The sequence below is a fragment of the Macaca thibetana genome, chromosome 1 (genome assembly GCF_024542745.1).
Source record: "Macaca thibetana thibetana isolate TM-01 chromosome 1, ASM2454274v1, whole genome shotgun sequence".
NCBI lineage: Eukaryota > Metazoa > Chordata > Mammalia > Primates > Cercopithecidae > Macaca > Macaca thibetana.
The window spans coordinates 133,348,517-133,374,070 of NC_065578.1; the positions used below are offsets into that span (position 1 = coordinate 133,348,517).

The window sequence follows — 25,554 nt, forward strand, 5'->3', positions numbered from 1 at the left end:
GATTTCTACAATGTTTCTCACTCACAGAAATGTTCACCTTAGTTTTGAGCAAGGCTATACATTTTAATACATTTGAAAATGTTTTATCTATCATTACTGTGTTTTTCAAGTCCACATTGATTCGTTTTGCCACTTGACATGAAGTCTTTTTTAAAAGATTTCACCATTATTTCAATCAAGTCAGTGGAGAGAATGGATATAAAAACATGTGATCAGACATGAGAAATTACAGACAAGATGGAGTGAGTGAATTTATCTCTATTCTTGCCACTAATTACAGATTTTAATAAAACCCTGGACATAATGTATAAAACACAAACACAAGAAGATTCTAAACAGTTGAGAGACGACGTGGTGGCAAGGGACCTCTGGACATGAGGAATGACATGACAATGAGTTACCTGTGTTTTCTTTTTGACCCCTGTGTATTCTAGGCTGTGTGCTAGATAAGAATATAATCTAGAAATGTCAATCCCAAGGATTTTCTGTTCTCTCTTGCCAAAAGACTGGAAAGGGGACTGCTGGAATAGAAGCCTTTAAACAATAATCACCATATTCTAGCCAAACACCAGGTGGAAATACCGGACACACACCCCTACCAGCAAAGGCCAAGTGGAAAACCTATATTTAAACCCCCTACCCCACCCCTTGGCAATAAGGAATAATCCCTCCCCACTCCCCACTCCCCACTGGGGTGACATCAGAAAAGGCTAAGTAGGAAGACTGAACCTCCACTCCCTCCCTGAACAATGAGGCACTCCTCCCAGTTCTTCCTTTGGGTGGTGTCAGAAAAGGCCAAATGGAGAGTCTGGATTTTTACCACTGCTCAGCAGTAATGTGGTCCCCTACCTTATCATCATGGTGTCAAATTTTACTCATCATAACAAGAACCAGGACAATCTCGACTTGAATGAACAAAAGGCAAGCAACAGACACCAAAACCAAGATGACACAGATGTTAGAATTATTTTACAAGGATTTTTAAGAAACCATAGTAAAAATGCTTCAACTAGCGATTATGAACACATTTAAAACAAATAAACAAAAAAACCTAGAAAGTCTTTTAAAAAAGAATAGAAGATATAAAGAAGAACCAAAGGGTAGAATTGAATAATACGATGATTGAAACGTAAAACTAATTGAATGAGTTTAATGAGCTTAATAGCAAAATGGAGGCCAGTGTCAGTGGCTCACACCTGCAATCCCAGCACTTGGGGAGGCCAAAGTCGGTGGATCACCTAAGGTCAAGAGTTCAAGACCAGCCTGGCCAACATGGCAAAAGTCTGTAGTCACCAAAATATAAAAATTAGCCAGGTGTGGTGTTGGGTGCCTGTAATCCCAGCTACTCAGGAGGCTGAGGCAGGAGACTCTCTTGAGCCCAGTAGGCAGAGGTTGCAGTGACCCGAGATCGCACCACTGCACTCCAGCCTGGGCAACACAGCGAGACTCTGTCTCAGAAAAAATGAAAAAATAAAAAAATAAAAAATTTCAAAGTGGAGATGAAAAAGTAAAGAATCAGTGTACTTGAAGATAAACAATAGAAAATGCCCAATCTGAAAGTGTTCAATCTGAAAATTTCAAGTGTTGAAAGAAAAAGAACTGTCAACCATATTACCTGATATGGTTCTCAATGAATATAGACAATATATTTAGGTGAATCTCAATCTAAACTTCACACCTTACATTAAAACTGGATGATACATTTAAATGTAAAACATAAAACTATAAAACTTTCAGGAGAAAACCTTTGGGCCCTAGTGGTGGGTAGAAAAATAACTGGTAAGTCAAATTTCACCAAAATTAAAATTTTTGCTCTGCAAAAGACCCCTTAAAAAAGATGAAAAGACAGGCTACAGACTAAGAGAAAATACTTGTAAACCACATATCTGACGAATGACTCTTATACCTAGAACATACAAAGAATTGTCAAAACTCAACAGTAAAAAAATAAAGAAAGAAAGAATCTGATTATAAAATGGACAAAAGACATAAATAGACACTTCACCAAGGAGGATGTGGATATATAGATGGCAGATAAGCACATGAAAAAATTTTCAACATTATTAGGCTTTAGGGAAATGCAAGTTAAAACCACAATGAGGTATCACTGCAACACTTATTACAAGAGCTAAAATATAAAATAGGAATAAACCAAATGCTGATAAAGATGGGGAGCAAATGGATCTCTCATAGATTGCTGGTGGCAAAGATTTTACTTTATTCACTCTGAAAATAATTTAGCAATTACTCAGTCTCACACGTCTGTGGCGTGACCCCTCCCAACTCTTTAAAAATCAGCTGGGGAAGAGGTCTGAGTAAGACTTGAGAGGGAAGTGAGTTCATTTCGGTGGCTGACTTCCAGAGAGCAATATGGCTGGTTCCCCAACATGCTTCACCTTCATCTATATCCTTTGGCAGCTCACAGGTGAGTCCAGCCGGATTCTCTTCCACTCTCCTGCTCTCCTGTCTACCCCATCCTGAATAGTTCCAGGTTTCTTGTTCCACTCTGGGCCTCTGGCTCAACTCAGGAGGCTCTGTGTTCTCATCTAACATTTGCTTTTCGCCATCCTCTGATCTCTGAATCTCAGGTCAGGAAGAGACTAGAGGGAGGGCAAAAAATGACTCTGAGAACTGACTCCCCTATTGACTGTCCCAGGGATGAAGGAGCTGAAGGTAATGGTGCTGGGTATCAGAGACCATTTTTCTAATTCAGGTTCTGCCATGAGTTAGATAAGGAATGTTAAAGTTTTCCTGGGCCTCAGAAACTTCATCTTCTAGCCTTCTCTCCTTTTGAGGCAACTTTAAGAACAAAGTACTGTACAAGTATGTATTTATTTACTTATAAATGTATTTATAAAACCGGTTATGCATAACAGTAATATAAAGGGAAAGAATCACTTGAATTTTCTTTCCTTACTCAAGCAATCTAATCAGTCTCTACTTAGAGAACCATCTCATACCATAGGCACTTTATGTTTAAGCCCATGGAGGACAGAGGTCGGTTCTGCACCTGTCACTGGCATTCTAGTCTTTGAAGATTTTTGTATCCTAAGGGCTCTCAAAAAGGATCAGGAGCCCCATAAGTGAGAAATATATCTTCTGTCATCAATCTCATGGAGTACTACCATGAGATCACCCTATGAGGACTTCACATAACTGCTTCATTATGTGTATCTGAGCCTGCTTGAAGTGATCTGCCCAAGACCACGCAGGTGGCTGGTGCCCCCAGTACTTTCCCCTGCATCATCTGGCCTCGCTAAGTGGTCAGCATCAGCAGACTCTTACCAGCTTTGAATTCATCAGAAGTTTGTATTTTTGGTAAGTACCTGGGTCTAACCAGGTGGTTCTGGAACAGGTTCTCACTTTAAAAAAAGCACTCCCTGAACGGAAATGATGAGCAAAAATGGAGCTTGAGGGAGATAAGGTGGAGGGGTTGGGGAAAATGACAGAGATTTTGAAAGCCCCAGGTGTCCACTTGAAACCTATCGGTGAAAGAGCCAAGTATGGAAAACCTGCCATGCAAGTCCCCCTCTGCCCTGCTCCAGAGGCTGTGGGCAGCCTGTGTAGTGCCCCTCCTGAGGCTGAAAGGAGACAGAGATTGTCCTGGAACTTCCGGTCTGCAGGGCAGTGGAACAAGTCCTGGCCCTGGACAAGCACATCCTGGGTTTGACTTAGTAGATGCATTATTGTGGGCAAATTACTCTTCCCCTCTGAGCCTTGCTCTTCTCAGGTGTGTAACAAAGAATGAAATCTAAGTTGCAGAATTATTGTGACATTTTAAATGACATATCAAATGCAAAATAATTATTAAAATAATCACTATTTATTAAGTTACTACATCCAAGGTGTTTTTCATACCACCTCCTCATAAGTCTGTAAGACAGATGTCATTATCCCTGTTGTATAGATGAGGAAACTTAGGCTTAGCAGAGAGATCATGTTTCTTGGGCAAGATAACACAGTGTTTAAAAGGTAGCCAGAGACTGAGTTTTCAAAGCGAGTGCCCTTTTAATCACAACAAGCCATTGGTCACTGGACCTGGCACCAAAGAGATGCTCACTACATGTGCATTTGAGCTGAATCTTCCTCAGGGAGTACGAGTTGGGGTTTCTTCCTTCACCAGGTACATAAATCTGAGGTAGAGACTGGAAAGGCCCCAGAAGAACAGGTAGCTCTGTTTCTGGGATATGGGTGTACCAACAGGGGGCCACCCTGGCTAAACTCAGAGGGTCCAAGGAGCAGCTCTCATGGCCTCAGTATTCTCATCTGAAAAATGGGCACAGTAATCTGCCAATGATTCGATGATACAGTAATGTTGAGGAGACAATCAATAAAAAGAAAACAAAAAAGTGAGTGAGGGGAATTAGGAGAGTGTTGAAAAGAACCCGAATAAACAAGGAAGAGGGGGCAGGTGATGAGTGAGGAGCAGAGTGGTGAGCAACGTACATGTGAGTGTGGTAGGCTAGGGCTAGAGTGATGGGAAAGGTGTGTGGTGAAGTGGGAAATTTTCAAGCCTCTGTCTGTGGCTGCCTTGTGCGGCATTGAATTACACTGCTTTTTCATTCGTTAAGGAGGACTTGAGTAAAGTGCAATAGATTTCAAACTACTTTGGGGTTTTTTGCTTTTGTTTTTTTAATCCATGGTTTCCTTTTATGAAATGAAATGTTACACAGGAAAAAAAAAACAAATAAATGACTCCAATGTATAGAGTTGAAGTCTCTCTAACGGAGGCAAGTCCCATAGCCTCCTATCCTATGCTCACCCCTTAAACCTCCTCCTGAGCTCCCAAGAAATACACTGAGGCACTGCCACAGCCTCCAAAGGTGGCAGGGGGCACAGTCTGTAAAATCCTGCCTTAGGAGCCTTGGCTGTTAATCCTGGCCTTCCTCTGGTTTGGGAAACATCACCATAATCTTCTGAATATCAGCCTTCTCATCTGTGAAATGAGATCAGACTAAGTAATCCCTGATACTCCTCCCAGCTCTGAGATGCTCTGGTCCATGGTTTTCATGAGGAGAGTGCCACAACACACTGGTGCGTTTGGACAGAGGCACCAAGTGTTCAGAGAAGTGCTTGGGGACGGGGCTGGCAAGCAGGAGGCAGGCTTTTCTACTCTCCCCTCCCCCCAAGTCTTTCTGCTATATCACCATCTCTTTGTTCTGGTTGCACTGATAATGTATGTTCCTCATAATTGGGTTCCTTCCCTCCACTCAACTCGTGAGACTCTAGGGGACAGGACAGGGGAGGAGATGACAACCAAGAGGAAAGGAAGGTGGCAACGGGCAGGACCTGTTATCCCTTTCTGTTACGGAGGACATCTTACAGCTGACTCCCCCGATGCAAAGACATCTGAATCTTGGCTGGGGCAAAAGACAAAGGGTCTCCTGCCCCAGCTCCCTCTACCTCCAAAGCAGGCAGGGGATGTAGTGGGGAATGCTCACGGCCATCTTAATTTTCTGGTGGCTCACTTTGCTGAGAACCCATCCAAAGGCATTTTGGGATATCTCTGTTTCTCATTTTTACCTATCTGTGCAGAAATAAAACCAAAAGATGGGAAGTCTTCTCAAGGCCTGACTCTTATGCTCCCATTTCCCAACCTTGTCACCTGCCTCCCACCTTTTTGTTAGGCTACTCTGTACTTCTCAAAATGCTTTCAAATCCGTATTCACACTTCATCTTCCCTAAATGCCTGGAAACTAAATGTTGTTATTTATTTCCCGTATGAGGGTTCGAAACCAAAACTTGAAGTGGTAAATGTTGAAGCAGTAGTGGAAACCACACAGACCTCTGAGGCAGAGGAACTAACTCCTCTTCCCTCTTCCAATGTTTCTTCAGTGGGGCTTTAGGAAAGTCACCCCACTTCTCAAAACTCCAATATCCTAATTTATAAAGCAGGGCTTAAGCTCTATCTCACAGGGCTGTTCTAAGGATCAGGAGAGAGGATGCCCACTGATCTAGCTTACAAACCGCAGCGTGACACCAGGCGTTTGCTGCTGAAATTATGATTACTGAGGCACAGGAATGGACCCAAGGTCCTGACTCCCAGTTAGGCCAGAGCCCTTTCTCCCTCTGCCACATGCTGGAGGAGGAGAAGCCACCTCTACCCCCTCTCTGGGCAGGACTTGGTGACACCATCATTGGGTGATCTGGCCTCTAATCCTGTGGACCAATCATTAGCTAATCCACAGCAAAATGATATATCCAACAACCACCCAGGAAGGATATTTCTTTCCGGAGAATTTAAAGTGTTAGTGAAGTGAAATTAGTGGTAAATTTTCAGGGGATATGTGTGAGGAAGAGTTGGAGGCTTCCTCAGGGAAGAGCTTTAAACTAGAATTTACGGGGTTTGAATAAGATTTAGATGAACAGAAAGGAGGATAAAGCACAAACAAGAGTGTGAGGTAGAAAGTGAGCTGAGGATCAGGGGAGGGAGGAGGCCGGGATGCCTGTGTGGTGGCCACATGTGAGTGGTAGTCCCAGCTGCATATCTTTCCACAGCAATACATTGTCATCCTGGCCTTATACAATCAACCCATGTCATGTGACACTCCTGAACTAATTACCGTACAGGAGAAGGGCTACCACCTGAACTGGGTAACCCAAACCTTTTGGCTTCTACGGAATGAGGAAGGAGTAAAATTGATGTAAAAGAGGCAAGTTACAACCTTATGACTGTCTTGCTCCCCAGTTATACCCTCGGCTTCTAAACAATGGGAACTAAATAAATTCTTATTAAAAGAAGGAATGACTGAATCTGACAAGTGTGACCTGCTTAGATATGGCGAAACTCCATAGGGTCACACACTGCAGGTGCAAAACCATCACAGAAAGAAGAGCTTCAATTCAGCCTTGGATATCTGAAAAAAGAAGTGTCTTGTTTCTGGATCCCTTTTCATAATCAACTGGGAAGTAGAAGCAAAACTGGTTAGGACTCTCCAACCCTGCCCCTGTCCTCTGGACCCACATTCCGAGAATGGCATGGAGCTACTGTTTTCTTTCATTACTCCTTGTCTCACCCTGAAGATACACTTAAGATAGAACAATACACTCCATCTATAGGCTCATGTTGGTAATTTGCCCTGCGTCACTCTCTAATTTTATTCTAACAAGAAACAATTAATTTGGCGGCATTTTCTTATATCCCACACAAGTCATGTCCCTTGGCATTTACCCTGAGAATACAGCACTATGTGTGTGCAAGGGTGAAAAGAGTAATTGCACACATACTAGCAACTAAAGCCACATGCTTGTAGTTTTGGCACTTCCTCACCTTAAATATTGCTCCAAAATGAAATGTGAAAATGAAATTACTTGAAGGTTCCCCTAAGTGTAGAAATTGCATCCATTTGGGGCCCAGTGATACCCAATCTTTATTTGACTTCAAAATATTCACCCCTTTCATCTCTGCTGTTGAAGTAGAAGAACAAATACATTCACTGATCAAAATTTCAGAATAAAATTGATTTTGTCTGTAACATTTCCTGGCACTATTTGACTTGACACTCCTAAAGATGAACAGAGAGAGCAGTCGAAAAACCATCTCGGCCTTAATATTGAAGAAGCAGAGAGAATAGTTTTTTTAAAAAATCAGATTACTTAATGGGATGATTTGATAAAAGCTTAAGTAATCCAAAGTATATACGTACCGACTGATACATTATAGGGGGGAAAATGTTTGAAAATAGAAATCAGCTCCTAAAAGATACTGATTCCTCTTCTTGGGTAAGAGATAAATTTAGCAAAACATTGCCAGAGACTTCAGATCTGTAAGCAATGGAGTGGGTCACCCTTTGGTAGCATCAGATTTCCTCCCCCTGGGGCACTGGTAGAGCAGTTTATGCTTGCGGGAAGGTCACCAAAGGACAAGAAGGGAAATTATGCTTCAATGGCGCCCAAGGGCTTTGAATTTGACACTAGAGCCCCTTAGGGGGATGGAGAAGGGGAGTGAGGGAGAAGGCTAGAGCTGGTACAAATGCCAGGTGGCCTTCAAATTGAGCCACAGTGAAAAGAGTACAGGTCCCAGAGCTGGAGAGACATTGGGTTAAATCCTCAAATCATCACCTGCTAGCTTTGTGCCCTTGGATAAGTTACTTAGCTGTTGTTGTTTGTTGTTGTTGTTTGAATCTCAGTTTTCTTATGAAGTCAGGAGTTAGCAATTTTTTTCTGAAAAGGGCCAGAGAATAAATATTTTAGGCTTGGCAGACAATAAAACATGGTCACAATTATTTAACTCAGTCTTTGTAGTGAAAAAGGATCCACAGACAATATGTAAATGAAAGAGTATGGCTGTGTTCCAGTACAACTGTATTTACAAAAACAGGCAGTGGACCAGATTTAGCCTGGGGGTTATAGGTTGCTGATCCTTGTGTAAAAAGGTCAAAATGCCTAATTTGCAGGATTGTTTTGAGTGTTAGGCATGCTCCTTACAATAAACGTTTGGCCCAGAATAAACATTTAATACATGACAACTCATTATTTGGAAGCCCTTGCCAAGATATTTGATTTTAACAGGGACCAAAGAAATGTCTCTAATGAAACAATTTTTGATATCTGGATATGTCCGTATAGGAATTTGTCTTTTTACTAGAAAAGACATGAGTTACATCAGTACTGGAGTAGAAGAAAATACTGTGTCTAAGAGAGCAGGCTGTGAAATGAAACAGAGCCCAGATGCTTGGTCAGTCTCACAGGGCCAATTAGACACAGGAGACACTGTATGTAAGGCTCACAATAGTTTTAATTTTAATTTCTTTTAAAATCAGAAGAGAAATGAATACAGCAATAACAATAACAATGACTATATAATGAATCCAGCCTGGATCACGTTCATTTTATACCAACACAGTCATGAAATATGATTTTTAATATTTGTTATGGAAGAAGGACCAACAAGGTCAAAAGCACATAGAAACCACAAAAGTCACTATGTAGTCTTGCAATAGCATCATTAGAACTGTCAGGATCCTATAGCTTGGCTGTTTCGTTGGCTTTGCTTCTTTCATTTGTGCTTTTCATGGCTGAATTCATAAAAATTCCATTTAAAAATTTCAACCTGACACTTTATGTTAAGAGGCAGAAGGGGAAATAACTTTGGGTTTTGCACTTTTAAGGAGAACACCTTTGTTGACAGCTGATGTGAGGCCTAAGTTCTTGTCTACTTAGTTTAAAAGAATTTATATGAGAGACACACAGCAAAGGAAATGCAGCATAGAGTAACTGATCGCAAAAGAAAAAGAATATTTTGACAGTTAAGTGCAGAAAAGACAGTACATCCTGAGAGCGGGAAAATTCAGGGCGTGCTGCTTGTAAGGATGAGACAGCAAAGACTGGCACTGGGGAGACTCCCTTTATGGGAATCTTACATGATTCTTCATAAAAGGGTGGAAAGAAGTGTTACTAGTAACCATGTTCTTGGTGGTCCTCTGGGTGGACATGCACGGTAGCTATACATGCTTCTTCATAAACCTCGTATCTCATTAGCATCTTAAATCTCCACCCATGGGTGTGTTTTTTTACTATTATAATGAGCAACGGGTCAGTTTGAGGACAAGTAAAATCAAAATCCACATTCTCTCTACAGAGGAAAGTCCTCACCGAAGATAGTTTTGCTTAAATGAGCTCAATTACAATGTGAATGCTGTGGCTTATTGTATTGACTGTAGGGTCACCAGAGTTACTGCCTCGAACACTGTTACTTCCTTCACTACCTACCCTACTTCACCTTTAAGGACTTAGTCTTAGTTTTTGTATTTCTATCGGCCTTGAATAAGTTCTTTTCATTTCTGCTATTTAGTTTTCTCATCTATAAAATATGCCCTTCAAGGTCTTGACCCTGTGGGTTTTGGTGTGTACTCTGCCTCTTACTATGTGGCTTGAGTAAGTCATTTACCCACACTGTGCCTCACATTCCTGATCTGTAAGATAGAGATATAAAGAATGTTTCCTCGAAAAGTTGTTTTAAGAGTTAAACAAGGCTGGGTGTGGTGGCTCATGCCTGCAATCCAGCACTTTGGGAGGCCGAGGCGGTCAGGAGTTCCTGACCAGCCTGGCCAACATGGTGAAACCTCATCTCTACTAAAAATACAAAAATTAGCCAGGTCTGACGGTGCACACCTGGAGTCCCAGCTACTCAGGAGGCTGAGGCAAGATCATCACTTGAACCCAGGAGGCGGAGGTTGTAGTGAGCTGAGATTGTGCCACTACACTCCAGCCTGGGCAACAGAGTGAGACTCTGTCTCAAAAAAAAAAAAAAAAAAAAGTGTTAATCAAGATTATAATTTGTGCTTTTAAACTGCTAGTCCCAAACTAAATTCTCTCACTGCTCTGTGCTATTCCCAGAGGCTGTCTCTCCAGTTTAATAGGTAAGAATAAGATGACTTACTCCCCACACCTGTTTACTAGTAGTGCTCAGCTGGCCACTTCTGGAAGTTTCTTCAGCAGACATTCTTAACTGTTTTTCACCTACAACCACATAACCAGTGATGACTTTTTATAAGTCATACTTTCTGGGAGTGAACTAAGATTGTTGTGATACATAAATTTCTACTATCAATGCTTCCATATGAGCACTCACGTAACAGGGTAACATGTAAGGGACCTTCATATGAGGTTCCAAAGGCTTTTCCAGGAGCTGGTTGTGTCGGACTGAGTGGGTGTCTCAGATCTCTCCAGGACCTAAAGGGGATGAGTAATTGGTGACAAGGACAGGGAATCAGGCTTATTTTATGGTTCTCTGTGTTTATAGGGTCAACAGCCTCTGGATCCGTGAAAGAGCTGGTCGGTTCCATTGGTGGGGCTGTGACTTTCCCCCTGAAGTCTGAAGTAAAGCAAGTTGACTCTATTGTCTGGACCTTCAACACAACCACTCTTGTCACCATACAGCCAGAAGGGGGCCCTATGATAGTGACCCAAAATCGTAATAAGGAGAGAGTACACTTCCCAGATGGAGGCTATTCCCTGAAGCTCAGCAAACTGAAGAAGAATGACTCAGGGATCTACAATGTGGAGATATACAGCTCATCCCTCCAGGATCCCTTCACCCGGAAGTATGTGCTGCGTGTCTACGGTGAGCAGAATCAGTTCCAATGGTGGATGGCTGCCTTGGTGAGGTGGTGAGCTCCTTGACATGAGAGATGTTTAAGCAGAGGCTGGATAAACACTTGGCAAGAATGTGGGAGAGGGGACTTCTGCATGAATGAAGTAGATGTAACTGACCCCTGAGGTCCCTGCCTACTCAGAGATGCTATAAGAAGCAGCGTGGTGCAGTGGATGGCTGATATGTGCAGTGGCCATAGCATAGATCAAGATCAAATGCTGGCTTCTTAATTTAGTCACATGACCTTAGCCAAGTTATTTAATTTCTTCAAGTCTTAGTTTCCATATCTGTAGTGGGGAGGAAAGCAATGCCTACCTTAGGAAGATTTTTGGGCAAAGTATAGATCACACCTCTTTCTCTACAGATTACAACCAACTGATAAATAGATGCAAGAAGGAGGGGATAAAAATATCAACATTATTTCTGGTAAATCTAGACAGGAAAAATGCTTCTTTTCAATTCTGGACCTTGGCACTCATCCAAGGAAGTTAAAATTACAAAACAATGACTCAAACATCTACAAGAAGAATAGCTGCCTCACTCATTGAGCCACAATATCAGGGACATTAGGAGATGGGCCTTCAGACTTGCTTGTAAGAGGTAGGCACACCTCCTACACCTGATCCAGGTGTGTCTTCCATATAGACATGGTTGAAGGGAACGAAGATATGTATTCTGCGGGCTAACTAGTCAGGGGAGGAAGGAAAAGGGCAAACCACATTTGAACTGCAATCTTTAACGTCTCAAACCCATGAGTAGAGAAAGGTAAACGATGAATGTCAGACTCTTACCATCTCACCAATGAACCAATTACTCATTCTCTGAGGCAGGGGAGTGAGCACAGGGTAGAGAAGGGGGCCAGAAGGGCTACTCCAATACAATTTTCTCCTAGAGAGTAAAGTAAACTCTCCTAGAGAGTAAAGGGAAGCCTGAGGACAGAGACTAGGGAACCTCTAGAACAGATAATATTAGCAGACATCTAACATGCGTCTAGCACAGTGCTTGCCATGTGGCTATGCTTAGTAAATGGCGGTTATATTCCGATTGCATTATTATTTCTATTGTTGTTATTGTTGTTGTTATTATATAGCTGTGGTAAAGCAGACCTAGATAGTTCTCTTTTCCAGATGAGAATGAGGATTCTGCTCTGAATTACTGCTTTCTCTCCAGTCGGAGCTCCCAGGGAGATTCAGGTCCAAGGTATCCAAGGTTCACTTAGAGAATGGAGAGCTATAGGCAGAGTTTCCACCTCTGTTTGTCCTTCCTCTTTCACAGAGCACCTGTCAAAGCCTAAAGTCACCATGGGTCTACAGAGTAATAAGAATGGCACCTGTGTGACCAATCTGACATGCCGCATGGAACATGGGGAAGAGGATGTGATTTATACCTGGAAGGCCCTGGGGCAAGCAGTCAATGAGTCCCATAATGGGTCCATCCTACCCATCTCCTGGAGATGGGGAGAAAGTGATATGACCTTCATCTGCACTGTCAGGAACCCTGTCAGCAGCAACTCCTCAAGCCCCATCCTTGCCAGGAAGCTCTGTGAAGGTGACTGCCTCTCCTCCCTCCACAGGAGCCTCTGCCCAGGACCTACACCTTCTTCAGCTCCTAGCCCCCATGGGAACAGGCACTTTATGGAAACTGGAAGCCACTGGGTGGTCACCAGGCTGGGAGGAAGGTGGCAGGTGCTCCAAGACCTGGGTCGTTTTCCTGAACTGACTTTTCTCCCTTCCCTGTGCCTCCAACCGTTCTCTCTTTGAAGGTGCTGCTGATGACTCAGATTCCTCCATGGTCCTCCTGTGTCTCCTGTTGGTGCCCCTCCTGCTCAGTCTCTTTGTACTGGGGCTATTTCTTTGGTTTCTGAAGAGAGAGGCACAAGAAGGTAGAGCACGTACTATTTTTGTCCTCACCCACATTCATGGTTTTCTCCTTCATTGATTCAACAAGCACATATAGAGCTGTGTGCCAGACTTGGCATGAGGTGTTGAAGATGCAGAGATGAAGAAGCCACAGTCTCTGCCCTCAGGAAGCACACAGTCAGCCTGTACTCCTTAGTTCTGGAGTAGAGAAAGTGCTGGAGGTCTTTCCTGAGGACACAGTTCTCTCAGTTCCCTTTCCAGGACCTGTTTCTCTCCTTCTCCCAGAGGGACATACTGATATGGCTCTTGTGTTGATACAGGCCCCACACTGCTGACTCTGCACCCCTGACCTGGGAGGTGATGGCCTCCAACTCTGAGGTCCCCACAGACCAGCATCCTCTAGTCAATCTTTCCTATCCCTATCCCTATCAGAGCCCACAAACCACTCCCACCCTTTCCACAGGATCAACCCAAGACCTAGCTTTACTGCCCACTAGACACATGGCTCCTGGGGGAGCCTTTCCCTGTCTCTCTCCAGTTGCACCCCATCCTGTGTTCCTAAACCCTGCTGATTGGTCTTCTGAGTTCCCACTGTCCATGTGGGTGATGGGGAGGGACATAACATCAGTTGGGTATGACTTGCAGACTTTGAAATCTCCCTTCCCTCCTGGAAGCCCCTCTGAAAGTGTCTTTGACTTTCTCTACTTCCCACTTTAACCACCTTGATGGAGAGATCAGGAAGTGAAATGATGAGGGTGGCCAATTCATCCTGTTTTGTTTAGATTTTCCCAGTTTTAACACTGAAAGTCCTATTCAGTGTTACAAGGAAAAAACCCTTCCGTTACAAGGAAACTGGGATGGTTGGTCACCCTACGTGGGTCATCCAGGAGAAATGGTGGGCCAGTGGAAGTGGTGAGTGGTCGGAGACGTATCTTTGATTCTCTCCCAACTTGTTTTTAGAGTCCATTGAAGAGAAGAAGAGAGCGGACATTTGTCGGGAAACTCCTAACATACGCCCCTATTCTGGAGAGAACACAGAGTATGACACAATCCCTTACACTAATGTGAGTCCCTTCTAATCTTTCCTGGGGACTGATCCTCTCTCTGAGGCTCTCCTTGTGAGGTTTTTCCATGGATTTGGGCAACATGGGAAGGAAGAGGGGAGTGAGGATATATAGCCTTAAAACTCAATGCACCTGTGCCTCCTCCAAGTCTTCATGGATTCTCTTCTGTGCAGAAGAAGCTGGTGGTCTCTGGAGCACCTGGTTCTGACTCGTAATGCTCATGCTGTGGTCTATGAAATCACCTGCTCCCTTCCACAGTTCATAACGGCCACACAAAAGGCCAGATTCCTTTTGCATAAGGGAGTGGGTAGAAGAGTGTGACTTTGACAGGATGTTTGAATCATGGTATCAGAAGACTTCTCTAGAGATGCCTCTTCTTCTGAAATGACTCAAGGAGCCATCAGAAGGATCGGGGCATCTGTAGTGACTCTGGGCCCTGAATCAAGGCATTGCAGGTGTAGGTCACTGAGTGAAGTGAATGAACACAAATGCAATTCAAAGAAAAGTCTCCAAAAAGAAAATCATAATAATGAAGTTTAAAGAAACTCAAATAGCAAAAGACAATTTGGAGAAGTGAAATAAGTAGACAACTTCAAAAGGCTCCTCAGGGCCAATTCCTGCAGCCCAGGCTGGGCTAGCTCTTTAGAGGTCATAGAGCCCTTTACCACAACGGCCTGTTTAGCGAAGAAATAAAAATACTTTGAAGCCTCAAAACCCCAGTTTTACTCAAAACTTTGGTGTCTCTCAATCAGGTTGCATCTTCCTCATTTACCTACAACATTTACTTACGTTTACCCTCTACAAAGAGGAGACATTACCAAAGTCATTAGTATTGTGAGAACTCTTTCCTTTATCACAAAAGAGGCTGCTTTATGCTCCATTTAACTGGTTTAAGTCAAAATTTATCACTTTATCACTATGTTCTTTCTTCCCCTGCTTAAGATATATCCCCAGAGAGCTGCAGGGCTGCCCAGGATGTTCAAGAACAGGCTTAGCCAACCCAGGATATTTACCTCTGATTGGGAAGGAGTTTTGGTTATTGTTGTTCTTGTTTTGTTTTATTTTGTTCCGTAAGTCATCCTTACTGATTTTCTCCAAGGGCCCTTTGACCGTTGGGGAAGTTTATTTGCAACATTAGCAAAATTATTTCAAATTATCCTTTAATCCTTTTAGGAGACTTATAGCTAATGAGAGAGAGAGAGAAAGAGAGATCTTATGTATTTTTGAAATTCATGTAAACACAATACAGTTTAAAAATAATGTAATGGCTTCCTGAAAAAAGTTATCAAAAATTATTATAATAGCAGTCACCAACAAGAGAACTTCCTACTGCCCTTCTCTGTTCCAGAACCCTCCTTTTCCTCTCACCATCTCCTCCCATCTCTGCTTTCCTCTCTCTGGATTCTGAACGTCTCTCTGGCCTTGTCTATGTGATTCAGGATGTGGGTGATGATTTCTTTTGCTTGTTGTTTGTTTTTAATAGAGAACTATCCCAATGGAAGACGCAGCAAATACACTTTATTCCACTGTGGAAATACCAAAAAAGGTAAGAAGCTTTGAGCTGAATTTCATCTTAATGGTTCCATTTCTTTTCCTGCTTCATGTTTAGGTCAAAATTTCTTGGACCCAGGGATCTCATACTCTCTGGAATTAAAAAGTCCCCTAGTAGTTCCCCATTCCCTTTGCTTAGGGTTATATGAGAACATGGGAGATGGAAGAGAATTGTGTTTTAGGCGTCAAATTGGGTAATCTGGAACAAATAGAGTAGGAAAGAGGTTCTAGATAGGAATAACAGAGAAAATCAAAAGGCTTCTGACTGAAGTTACAGACAAGGAAAAAGACCATGGCTTAGGTTGCGCAAGGAATGAAGAGAGGAATAACTGGGGAGGAGACTCCAGCTTGCTCCTGAGAAACCAGGAAACTGTAGGAGGGAGTGATTTCTACTTTTCTCCCATGGTCCAACTATGTTACATCTGGTTTGCATCCTCCCCTCAGTTAAACTACTAATGCAGTAGCTTTAACGCTTATTCCTTCACAGGGTATGGTTGGCAGCAGTAATGGTGCCTTTCTGTCTCCTTTTTCTTCCTCTCCGAAACAGATCCAAAAAGATAAGAATCATTAAAGCAGTTTGCTTAGTTATAGAAAAGGTTGGTTTAGTGGATTATTACAAGGAAATTTCAGTTCGTTAAGCATTCAGCAAGATAAATATGGGTTAAACCTAAAGAATAGTTTCTCTAAGCTAGGGGTGATTAAGATTAAACAGTGGGAGCCAGCATGGCAGCCAATTTGGGTTGGGTAACCTTGGAAATAAAGTTTCCTGGATGTCAGGGTCTCCATGGAAGATCCAGAGCCCTGCTCACCTCCCTCACTCTGCTTTCTTTTTGTCTGTCTTCAGATTGAAAATCCCCACTCACTGCTCACGATGCCAGACACACCAAGGCTATTTGCCTATGAGAATGTTATCTAGACAGCAGTGCACTCCCCTAAGTCTCTGCTCAAAAAAAAAAAACAATTCTCGGCCCAAAGAAGACAATCAAAAGAATTCACTGATTTGACTAGAAACATCAAGGAAGATTGAAGAACATTGACTTTTTTCCAGGATAAACTATCATTGACGTTCCTTTAGATTTAAGAGTTCATAATTCCATCCACTGCTGAGAAATCTCCTCAAACCCAGAAGGTTTAACTACCCCATCCCAAAAATGGGATTGTGAATGTCAGCAAACCACAAGAAAAGTGCTTAGAAGTGTTCCTATAAAAATGTAAACACGGCCGGGCGCGGTGGCTCACGCCTGTAATCCCAGCACTTTGGGAGGCCGAGGCGGGCGGATCACGAGGTTAGGAGATCAAGACCATCCTGGCTAACACGGTGAAACCCCATCTCTACTAAAAAAATACAAAAAGTTAGTCGGGCGTGATGGCGGGCGCCGGTAGTTCCAGCGGCTCAGGAGGCTGAGGCAGGAGAATGTCGTGAACCCCGGTGGCAGAGCTTGTAGTGAGCGGAGATCGCCCCACTGCACTCCAGCCTGGGCGACAGAGTGAGACTCTGTCTCACAAAAAAAAAAAAAAAAAAGTAAATGCAAGGTCACACATATTAATGACAGCCTGTTGTATTAATGATGGCTCCAGGTCAGGGTCTGGAGTTTCATTCCATCCCAGGGCTTGGACATCAGGATTATACCAAGAGTCCTATTACCAGGAGGGCAAGAAGACCCCAGAAAAGTCCAGCAGAAGCAGATGCACCTTACAAAAATGGATGTATTAATTGGCTGCATGAACTATGTGCCCGGCACTATGCTGAGCTTACACTAATTGGTCAGACATGCTCTCTGCTCTCATGAAATTGGCTCCAAATGAATGAACTACTTCATGAGCAGTTGTAGTAGGCCTGACCACAAATTCCCAGAGGGCCAAGTGCGGATCCACAGGACTTGAAGGTCAAAGTTCACAAAGATGAAGAATCAGGGTAGCTGACCATGTGTGGCAGATACTATAATGAAGATGCAGAAGTGTGCATGGCCCAAGGACAAGGACCTCCAGCCAGGCTTCATTTATGCACTTGTGCTGCAAAAGAAAAGCCTAGGTCTTAAGGCTGTGCCAGAACCCATCCCAATAAAGAGATCAAGTCTGAAGTCACATTTTAAAGCCAGTATAGGAGACTTGGAGTCAGGTAGTAGAGACTGGTGGGGCACATGGGGCGGTTGGTACTTGCAAACCTTTAAAGATGGTTAATTCATTCAATAAATATTTATTAAGAATCTATGTGGCCAGGTGCGGTGGCTCACACCTGTAATCCCAGCACTTTGGGAGGCCAAGCTGGATGGATCATCTGAGGTCAGCAGTTCAAGACCAGCCTGGCCAACATGGCGAAACCTCATCTCCACTAAAAATACAAAAATTTTCTGAGCGTGGTGGCACGCACCTGTAATCCCAGCTACTCGGGAGGCCAAGGCAGGAGAATCACTTGAACCCGAGAGGTGGAGGTTGCAGTGAGCTGAGATCGCACCACTGTACTCCAGCCTAGGCAACAAGAGCAAAACCCCATCAAAAAAAAAAAAAAGACCCTATGCTAGGTCAGTCTCAGTCTGGCACATCCCTGCCAACACAGAGCTCACCATCTCTTATACTTAAGCAAAAAACATAGGAAAGGGGAAAGGGGGATGGCTGCTTTTGATATGTTCCCTGACACATATCTTGAATGGAGACCTCTGCACCAGGTGTTGAAAGTGTTGAAAAACTTAAAAACAAATGCTTGTTGGGCAAGAATGGGATTGAGAAATTGAGAATTATCTTCTCTCGAAAAGGCATTTTGAAGGAATTGAGCCAGATCTTTTTCTCTTACTGCAAAACCGTATTGTAGTAAAAAAGTCCTTTACTATCTTAATAAAACAGATATTGTGAGATTCACATACAAAAAGATGCATTATTTTGCTATTTGCAATAGTGAAATTCTGGAAACTGCCTAAGAACCTGACCACCACAGGTGAAGGCCTGTTCACACACAGACATTAAGAATTATGGGTTAGGCTAGGCACAGTGGCTCACGCCTGTAATCCCAGCACTTTGGGAGGCCGAGGCAGGTGGATTACTTGAGGTCAGGAGTTCAAGAACAGCCTGGCCAACATGATGCAACCCTGTCTCTACTAAAAACACAAAAAATATTAGTCGGGCATGGTGGTGAGCCCCTGTAATCCCAGCTTCTTGAGAGGTGGAGGCAGGAGAATTGCTTGAACCCGGGACGGGGAGGCTGCATTGAGCCAAGATCACGCCACTGCACTCCAGCCTAAGTGACACAGCAAGACTCCATCTCAAAAAAAGAATTATGGGTTATACTCAGCATCATGAAATATACCCATGTAACCTACACATGTAGCTTCTGAATCGAAAATAAAATTAAAAATAACAAATTTTTAGCACTTGCCTGTAGTCCCAGCTACTCGGGAGGCTGAGGCAAGAGGATCTCTTGAACCCAAGAGGTGGAGGTTGCAGTGAGCCGAGATCACACCACTGTACTCCAGCCTGGGTGATAGAGTGAGATTCTGTCTCAAAAAAAAAAAAAAATTGTTTAAACAAGAACTATGGGTTGGCTGGGAGAGGTGGCTCATGTCTGTAATCCCAGCACTTTGGGAGGCTGAAGTAGGAGGATCATTTGAGCTCAGGAGTTCAAGACCAGCCTAGGCAACTTGACGAAGCCCCACCTCTACAAAAAATACAAGAATTAGCCAGGCATGGTGGTGCATGCCTGTAGTCCCAGCTACTCAAGAAGGAGCTGAGGTGGGAGGGTCACTTGAGCCTGGTAGGCTGAGGCTGCAGTGAGCTATAATCGTGCTACTGCACTCCAGCCTGGGCAACAGAGTGAGACTCTGTCTCACAAAACAACAGCAACAACAACTATGGGTTTTCAAGTTAGAAAATGTTATGACATCACAAATATAAAAAGTAGAATGCAAAATTTAATGTGCTATATGATTACAGCTGTGTTTTAAAAAAAAATCTCTACACGGAAAAATTTAGAAGAAAACATCAAAATAGTAACACCAGTTGTTTAGGGAGGGCGAAAGCTTAGGTGGCTTGGTTTTTTCCAATTTTTATTCATTTTCTGAATATTCCTTAATGAGAAAGTATGTATTACATAATAGAGTAGAGGAAGTTTTAAATAGATGTTCAGTGAGAAAAAAGAGGTGCTACCCACTACGTGGGGTTGAGGGGAAAGTCTGAGACCCTCATAGTGACGGTGTGGGGGACGATGGAAAGACCTCCTCGAGTGAGAATGGGTGGGGAGAAAGGAGGAAGCCCTACACATGACAGCGGAAAAGATGACTTTCCTTCAGAGAGGGCTGCTGGAGGCTGAGGAGAGATTCACAGAGTGTGAAGACAGAGGGGTGGAGAGGGGGATGCTGGGCCTGAGGATGCATCTGTTCTGCCTTCCCCTCTCTCCTCAGAGCCCATTCAGATGATAAATAATTAGGGTTAATCATACTTTTGGGTTTTTTAAACCAGTGACTGAAACAGGACCTAGGGAGACCAATAGATCTGGAGTCTGGACACTCAATAAATTCTGCTCCAAAGCTGGCTGCAGAAAGAAGCTTCCCCTCATGAGCTCAACCAGCAGGCAAAGGAAACCACCAGCTCTTTACGGTGAGAAGTCACATCACCTCACAGCCCCATTACATGCAGCCTCCAGAACTGTGTGGTTTGCAACTTGTGAGGTGTAAGTAACAAACTCATAAACATTGAAACCTTGGTGGAAAGTAAAGAAGGTATCTGTACCATTTCAGTAAGGCTTTCACTCATTCATTTGATCATGAATGCATTCATTCACTTATTCATTCAGCAGTACTTATTGAGCACCACTTAAGTGCTGGGCATTATGCTGAACTCAGGGAATACAGCAGTGGGCCATGACAGAGGTCTCTGCCTTCAGGGTGATTACATTCTAATGGCAGAGGCCAACACTCAAATATCCTTTAAATATCATGGCTGCAATGATGACTGCTATGAAAGAGAGCTGTGTGGAGCCAAGAATGGCAAATTTTCCTCTGGTCAGAGACAGTATCTCCAAAGTGATGAAGACTGAGCTGAGATCGGAAGATGAGTAGGAGCTACTTACAAGAAGTGGAAAGGGAAAATAAAACCCTTCTAGTCAGAGGTGCAAAGGCCTTGTGGTGAGAGGACCTAAAAGAACAAAAGTCAGTGTGGCCAGCAGAGAGAGTTGCACTTTTAAAATTTCATTAGTTGCAGTATGGTAAACAGATTGTAGGGGGTCAAGATTGGATGTAGGCAAACTGAGTCAGAAGGCTCCTACAGTTATCCAGGAGAGAGGTGATGGTAGGTTGGACAAGGATGGTAGGATGCAGAGAGAGGGAAGGATGCTTTCAAGAGATATCTAAGGGATAAGGAGGTTTCTGCTTTCAGTACTGTCTTGGGAATGTGTGCTGATCTGGAAAAGGAGGTAGGAAGATGGGCCTTTGCTTCTGATAGCCTCTAGGGACTAGACGGACAAAGTTTGGAGTCTGGGGCTGCCAAGATTAGAGAACTGGTAAATCACTCATCTTTTTGACCTGGGACCCGAAAAGACTTACCCTAGGAGACTTATCCTTCTTGTAAACAAGAAGTACACCAGTTTTAATTCATCTATGGAGCCAAGAAAATCTCAAAACTGCTATTAGATTAAAGAGATCCAAGCTTACAAGTGCCCACAAGTACCTTACAGAAGCAAACAAAGACCATCACTAAAAGAAAATAGCATTCTTAAACCTCACATTTTCCTACAAATAATTTTTCATAAGCAACATTCATCATATGTTCAGAGATATCCAGGCCCATGAGCAAGACCCTCTTGGTGGGGACAGCCTATCACAGACTGCAGCCCAGGACGCAGCCTGGCCCACTCCCCTCTCATTTCATCCCAAGAAGATGGAAGGAGGAACTTCAAACCTTCTCAGTTCATGTACTTGTAGACAGACTTAAAAGATGTTTGGGCCGGGCGCGGTGGCTCAAGCCTGTAATCCCAGCACTTTGGGAGGCCGAGACGAGTGGATCATGAGGTCAGGAGATCAAGACCATCCTGGCTAACACGGTGAAACCCTGTCTCTACTAAAAAAAATACAAAAAACTAGCCCAGTGAGGTGGCGGGCGCCTGTAGTCCCAGCTACTCGGGAGGCTGAGGCACGAGAATGGAGTAAACCCGGGTGGCGGAGCTTGCAGTGAGCTGAGGTCCAGCCACTGCACTCCAGCCTGGGCAACAGAGCGAGACTCCATCTCCAAAAAAAAAAAAAGATGTTTGGAGTTCTATCTGACTATAGTCCTAAGCATACTCTTTATTGCAATCTGTCAAGAATATAGCCAACAACAGAGAAGAGTTGATAAACCATAAAATGACCATTTATAATATTTAATATTTAGAGCAGTCACAATATGCCAATCATTGTTCTAAACAATATATATGTATATGTGTATATGTATAGACATATGTACCTTTATTTAATCTTCATAACAAACATAACCGTTTTATAGATGAGATAGTTGAGACCAAGACTGTCTTTTGTCTAGCTGAGTTTTGTGGCTTGTTTTGTTTTGTTTGGCTAGTATGTATTACTGTTCTAGGCAGTATTAATTAATTGATTAATTTATTTAAAATTTATCATTTTAAAATAAATACTGGTACTGCTTATCTTTACTAATTATAAAAGTTATTTTTTCTTTCAATTAAAACTTATTATGTGTCTACAATGTGCTCCCCATACTTCTAGGAGCTCACAATCAAGTGGGAGACAGGGATATCAACAGACATTACTAGTTAAAATGGTAGGTAAGAAAATAAAGGCATATATAAGACATATAGGGGGTTGTATTACTCATGGTTCTCCAGAGAAATAGAACCAATAGGATATTTGTAAATATATATAAAAGGAGACATATTATAGGAATTGGCTCATGCATTAGGAAGGCCAAGAGGTCTCATGATCTTCCGTCTGCGGCTGGAGAACAAAGAACGCCTGAGGAGTAATTGAGTTTATGACTTGGAAGTCCTGAGAATAGGGGAGCCAAAGGTGTAACTCTCAGTATGACCCAGAAAGTCAGAGTACTAAGACCACCAATGCCCAAGGGCAGAAGAAAATGCATGTCTCAGCTCAAGTAGAGAGACCAGATTTGCTCTTTCTCTGTTTTTTTGGGGGGGAGAGTTGTTTTTGTTTGTTTGTTTTACATTTTTGTTTTGTTTTGTTTGACCTAGAGTTGTATGTTGCCCAGGCTGGCCTCAAATTTCTGATCTCAGGTGATCCTCCTGCCTCAGCCTCCCAAGTGGCTGGGAGTACAAGTGTGCACCACTGCATCTGGCCTTCCTCTGCCTTTTGTGTTCTGTTCAGGTCCTCAACTGATTGGGTGGTGCTCATCCACATTGGTAAGGGTGGATCTTTACTCAGTCTACTGATTCAAAAATGAATCTCTTCTGGAAACATCATCACAGACACACCCGGAAATAACATTTTACCAATTATCTGAGCATCCCTTAACCCAGTCAAGTTGACACATGAAATTCATCATCACAAGTCCACCCCTTGTCAATTTAGCACCCATAGCAATCTCCTAAAACTCATACTTAATCTCCAAATAAAGAGAATAACACGGCCATAATTCAATCTAGCATGATACAACAATCTTGCATACAACTGAAAACACACTAGCCTCTTCCCCAGAAGAAGAGATAAAGTCTTTGAGTAATATTTACTCTTCTCCTGATAGCTGTAACTTAAATATTATGATGTAAAATTAACAATACTTAAATACTGATATAAATTTAATACATCTTGTGTTACATGATAAGAAAATAAGACAGGAAAGAAAGAAAATATATTTGCCTAACATACATACACATAATTGTATTCGTAACAAAATAAGGAGGAAATATCCACGACAATTACAGTCCTTATTTCTGTAACTGGTCATATGGCTGTAGCAGAAATTTACAATTATCTTTTTCTACTACGCATTCTGTATTTCCTTTAACTTCAGCAAGCGCCTCAACTGGGTTTTGTTCTTTACCTGGTAGGGTGACCTAAACCTTCATTCCTGAAGGGCCTGGGCCATTAGCAGTTCTGCTTGCACTGGATTGTCATAGTTGACTTTAATCACAGGGCATGATAATACTAAGAGATGTTCCTAAGGGAGCTCTTTGTATTCCAAACCCTTACCCGCTTTTGTGAAATACTAGTCTAATTTCTCCCTTGGCAGTCAGGATCAGTATCCCAGTCAACACCAAAATTCCCTTCTTTGTCTGTTGATTCAGAGGCATAAGGAGGCCAAAGTGCTCAGGTGGCAGTCTTGACTTCCAGTTCAATGGAATCACTGTTGTGTCTCCTAATGGAAGCATTCCTCCCTCTGCAACTAAGACATTGAGGCCAGCAAAACACAAAGTTGCAAGAACAGGAAGGAAAGTTTTTGCTAGTGGGTCACTAGGGGGTAATAGTGGGTGGTGCCACTCCTGTTGCCATCTCCTTGATTCCACAACCGATGAATACTGGCGATTGCAAGAAAGAGTACTATATGTTGAACACTGATTCCAAGCCTAGACACAACCTTCTGGAGAACCTCGCCCTAGTCCTGCAAGGTATGTGATGGTCTAAACGTTGCTAGTTCAACGAAATTCATACTTGGGACCTAATGCCCAATATGATAGTATTAAGTGGTAGAACTTTTAGGAAGTGATTAGGTCACCAGGCATCTAGCCTCATGAATGGGATTAGTGGCTGTAGAAAAGAGGCTTGAGAGGGCCAGTTTGTCCCTTTCACCATGTAAGAACACAGCAACAAGGGGCCATCTATGAAGCAGAGAGCTCTCATCATACACTGAATCTACTGGTATATTGATCTTGGACTTCCCAGCCTCTAAAACAATGAGCAAGAAATTTCTGTTGTTAATAAATTACTCAGTCTAAGACATTTTGTTATAGCATCAAGAACAAACTAAAACAGTATTGCCACCTAGCTCATGCTGTAACTGAGTCTTCCAAAGCCCATTCCTCTGTTCTATTAGGCCAACTGCTTCAGAATGATGATGAGCATGGCAAGACCAGCGAATTCGAAGAACATGGGCCCATTGCTGCAGTCCTCTGCTGTGTAATGAGTTCCTTGATCAGCAGCAATGTTGTGTGGAATATTATAATGGTGGATAAGACATTCTGTAAGTTCATAGATGGTAATTTTGGCAGAAGCATTGCATTCAAGGAAGGCAAATCCATATCTAGATTAAGTATCTATTACAGTAAGGACAAAAAAAAATAAGGACACTGCCCCATGATGGAAGTGGTCCAATGTATTCAATCTGCCACAAGGTAGCAGACTTATCACCTTGGAGCATGGTGCCATATTGGGGACCTAGTGTTGGTCTCTGCTACTGACAGAGAACACAGCCAGTGGCCATTGCCAGGTAAGCCTTGGTAAGTGGGAGCCCATGTTGCTGAGCTCATGAAAAACCCCATCCCCGCCACCATGGCCACTTTTTTTATGAGCCCGTTGGGGTGACTGGGGAAAGAGGCTGACTGGTATCCATAAAATAGGTCATCCTATCAACTTGATTACTGTAATCATCCTCTGCTGAGGTCACTCTTTGGTAAGTACTCACATTAGACACAAATATCTTCACTCCTTTTGCACATTCAGAGAGATCTATCTAGATACCTATACCCCAAATTTCTTTGTCACCAACTTTCCAGTCATGACCCTTCCAAGTTCCTGCCCACTCAGCCAAAGTGTTGGCTACTGCCATGAATCAGTGTATAATCATATATCTGGCCATATCTTCTTCCAAGCAAAGTACACAGCCAGGTGCACTGTTCAAGTTTGGCACACTAGAGAGGATCTTCCTTCACCACTGTCCTTCAGGGATATCCCAGAAAAAGGCTGTAGTGCCACAGCTGTCCACTTTCAGATGGTGCTTGCATGTCATGCAGGACCATCTGTATTCCAAGCCTGAATCTTCTCTCCTATGTAAATTGAGCATATGGAACTACCCATGAGGCCATAGGTTCAGACGGGGA

The 25,554-nt window shown here is 43.0% G+C and overlaps 1 protein-coding gene and 1 long non-coding RNA gene across 2 annotated transcripts in view; one reads left to right on the forward strand and one right to left on the reverse strand.

Annotated features, from left to right (window-relative positions):
• Positions 1-25,554, reverse strand: part of LOC126936984 (uncharacterized) — a 49,716-nt gene that overhangs the window by 1,192 nt on the left and 22,970 nt on the right. The window contains exons 2-3 of the long non-coding RNA XR_007719619.1: positions 10,574-10,674; positions 8,062-8,163 (exon numbers count right to left, since the gene is read on the reverse strand). This is a non-coding gene — a long non-coding RNA (uncharacterized LOC126936984). The remainder of the gene's footprint in view (positions 1-8,061; positions 8,164-10,573; positions 10,675-25,554) is intronic.
• On the forward strand, positions 2,145-18,435 carry SLAMF7 (SLAM family member 7). Its single transcript, XM_050758912.1, has 7 exons — positions 2,145-2,425; positions 10,745-11,065; positions 12,371-12,643; positions 12,858-12,977; positions 13,915-14,018; positions 15,502-15,564; positions 16,414-18,435. The coding sequence occupies exons 1-7, from the start codon at positions 2,371-2,373 to the stop codon at positions 16,483-16,485; spliced, it is 1,008 nt and encodes a 335-aa protein (XP_050614869.1). The 5' UTR covers positions 2,145-2,370; the 3' UTR covers positions 16,486-18,435.

Coding starts and splice junctions, on each gene's coding strand:
- SLAMF7 (XM_050758912.1), top strand. CDS start 2,371: ATGGCTGGTTCCCCAACATGCTTCACCTTCATCTATATCCTTTGGCAG. Junction 12,978..13,914: donor GAAGAGAGAGGCACAAGAAG/GTAGAGCACGTA, acceptor ACTTGTTTTTAG/AGTCCATTGAAGAGAAGAAG. Junction 14,019..15,501: donor ACACAATCCCTTACACTAAT/GTGAGTCCCTTC, acceptor TGTTTTTAATAG/AGAACTATCCCAATGGAAGA.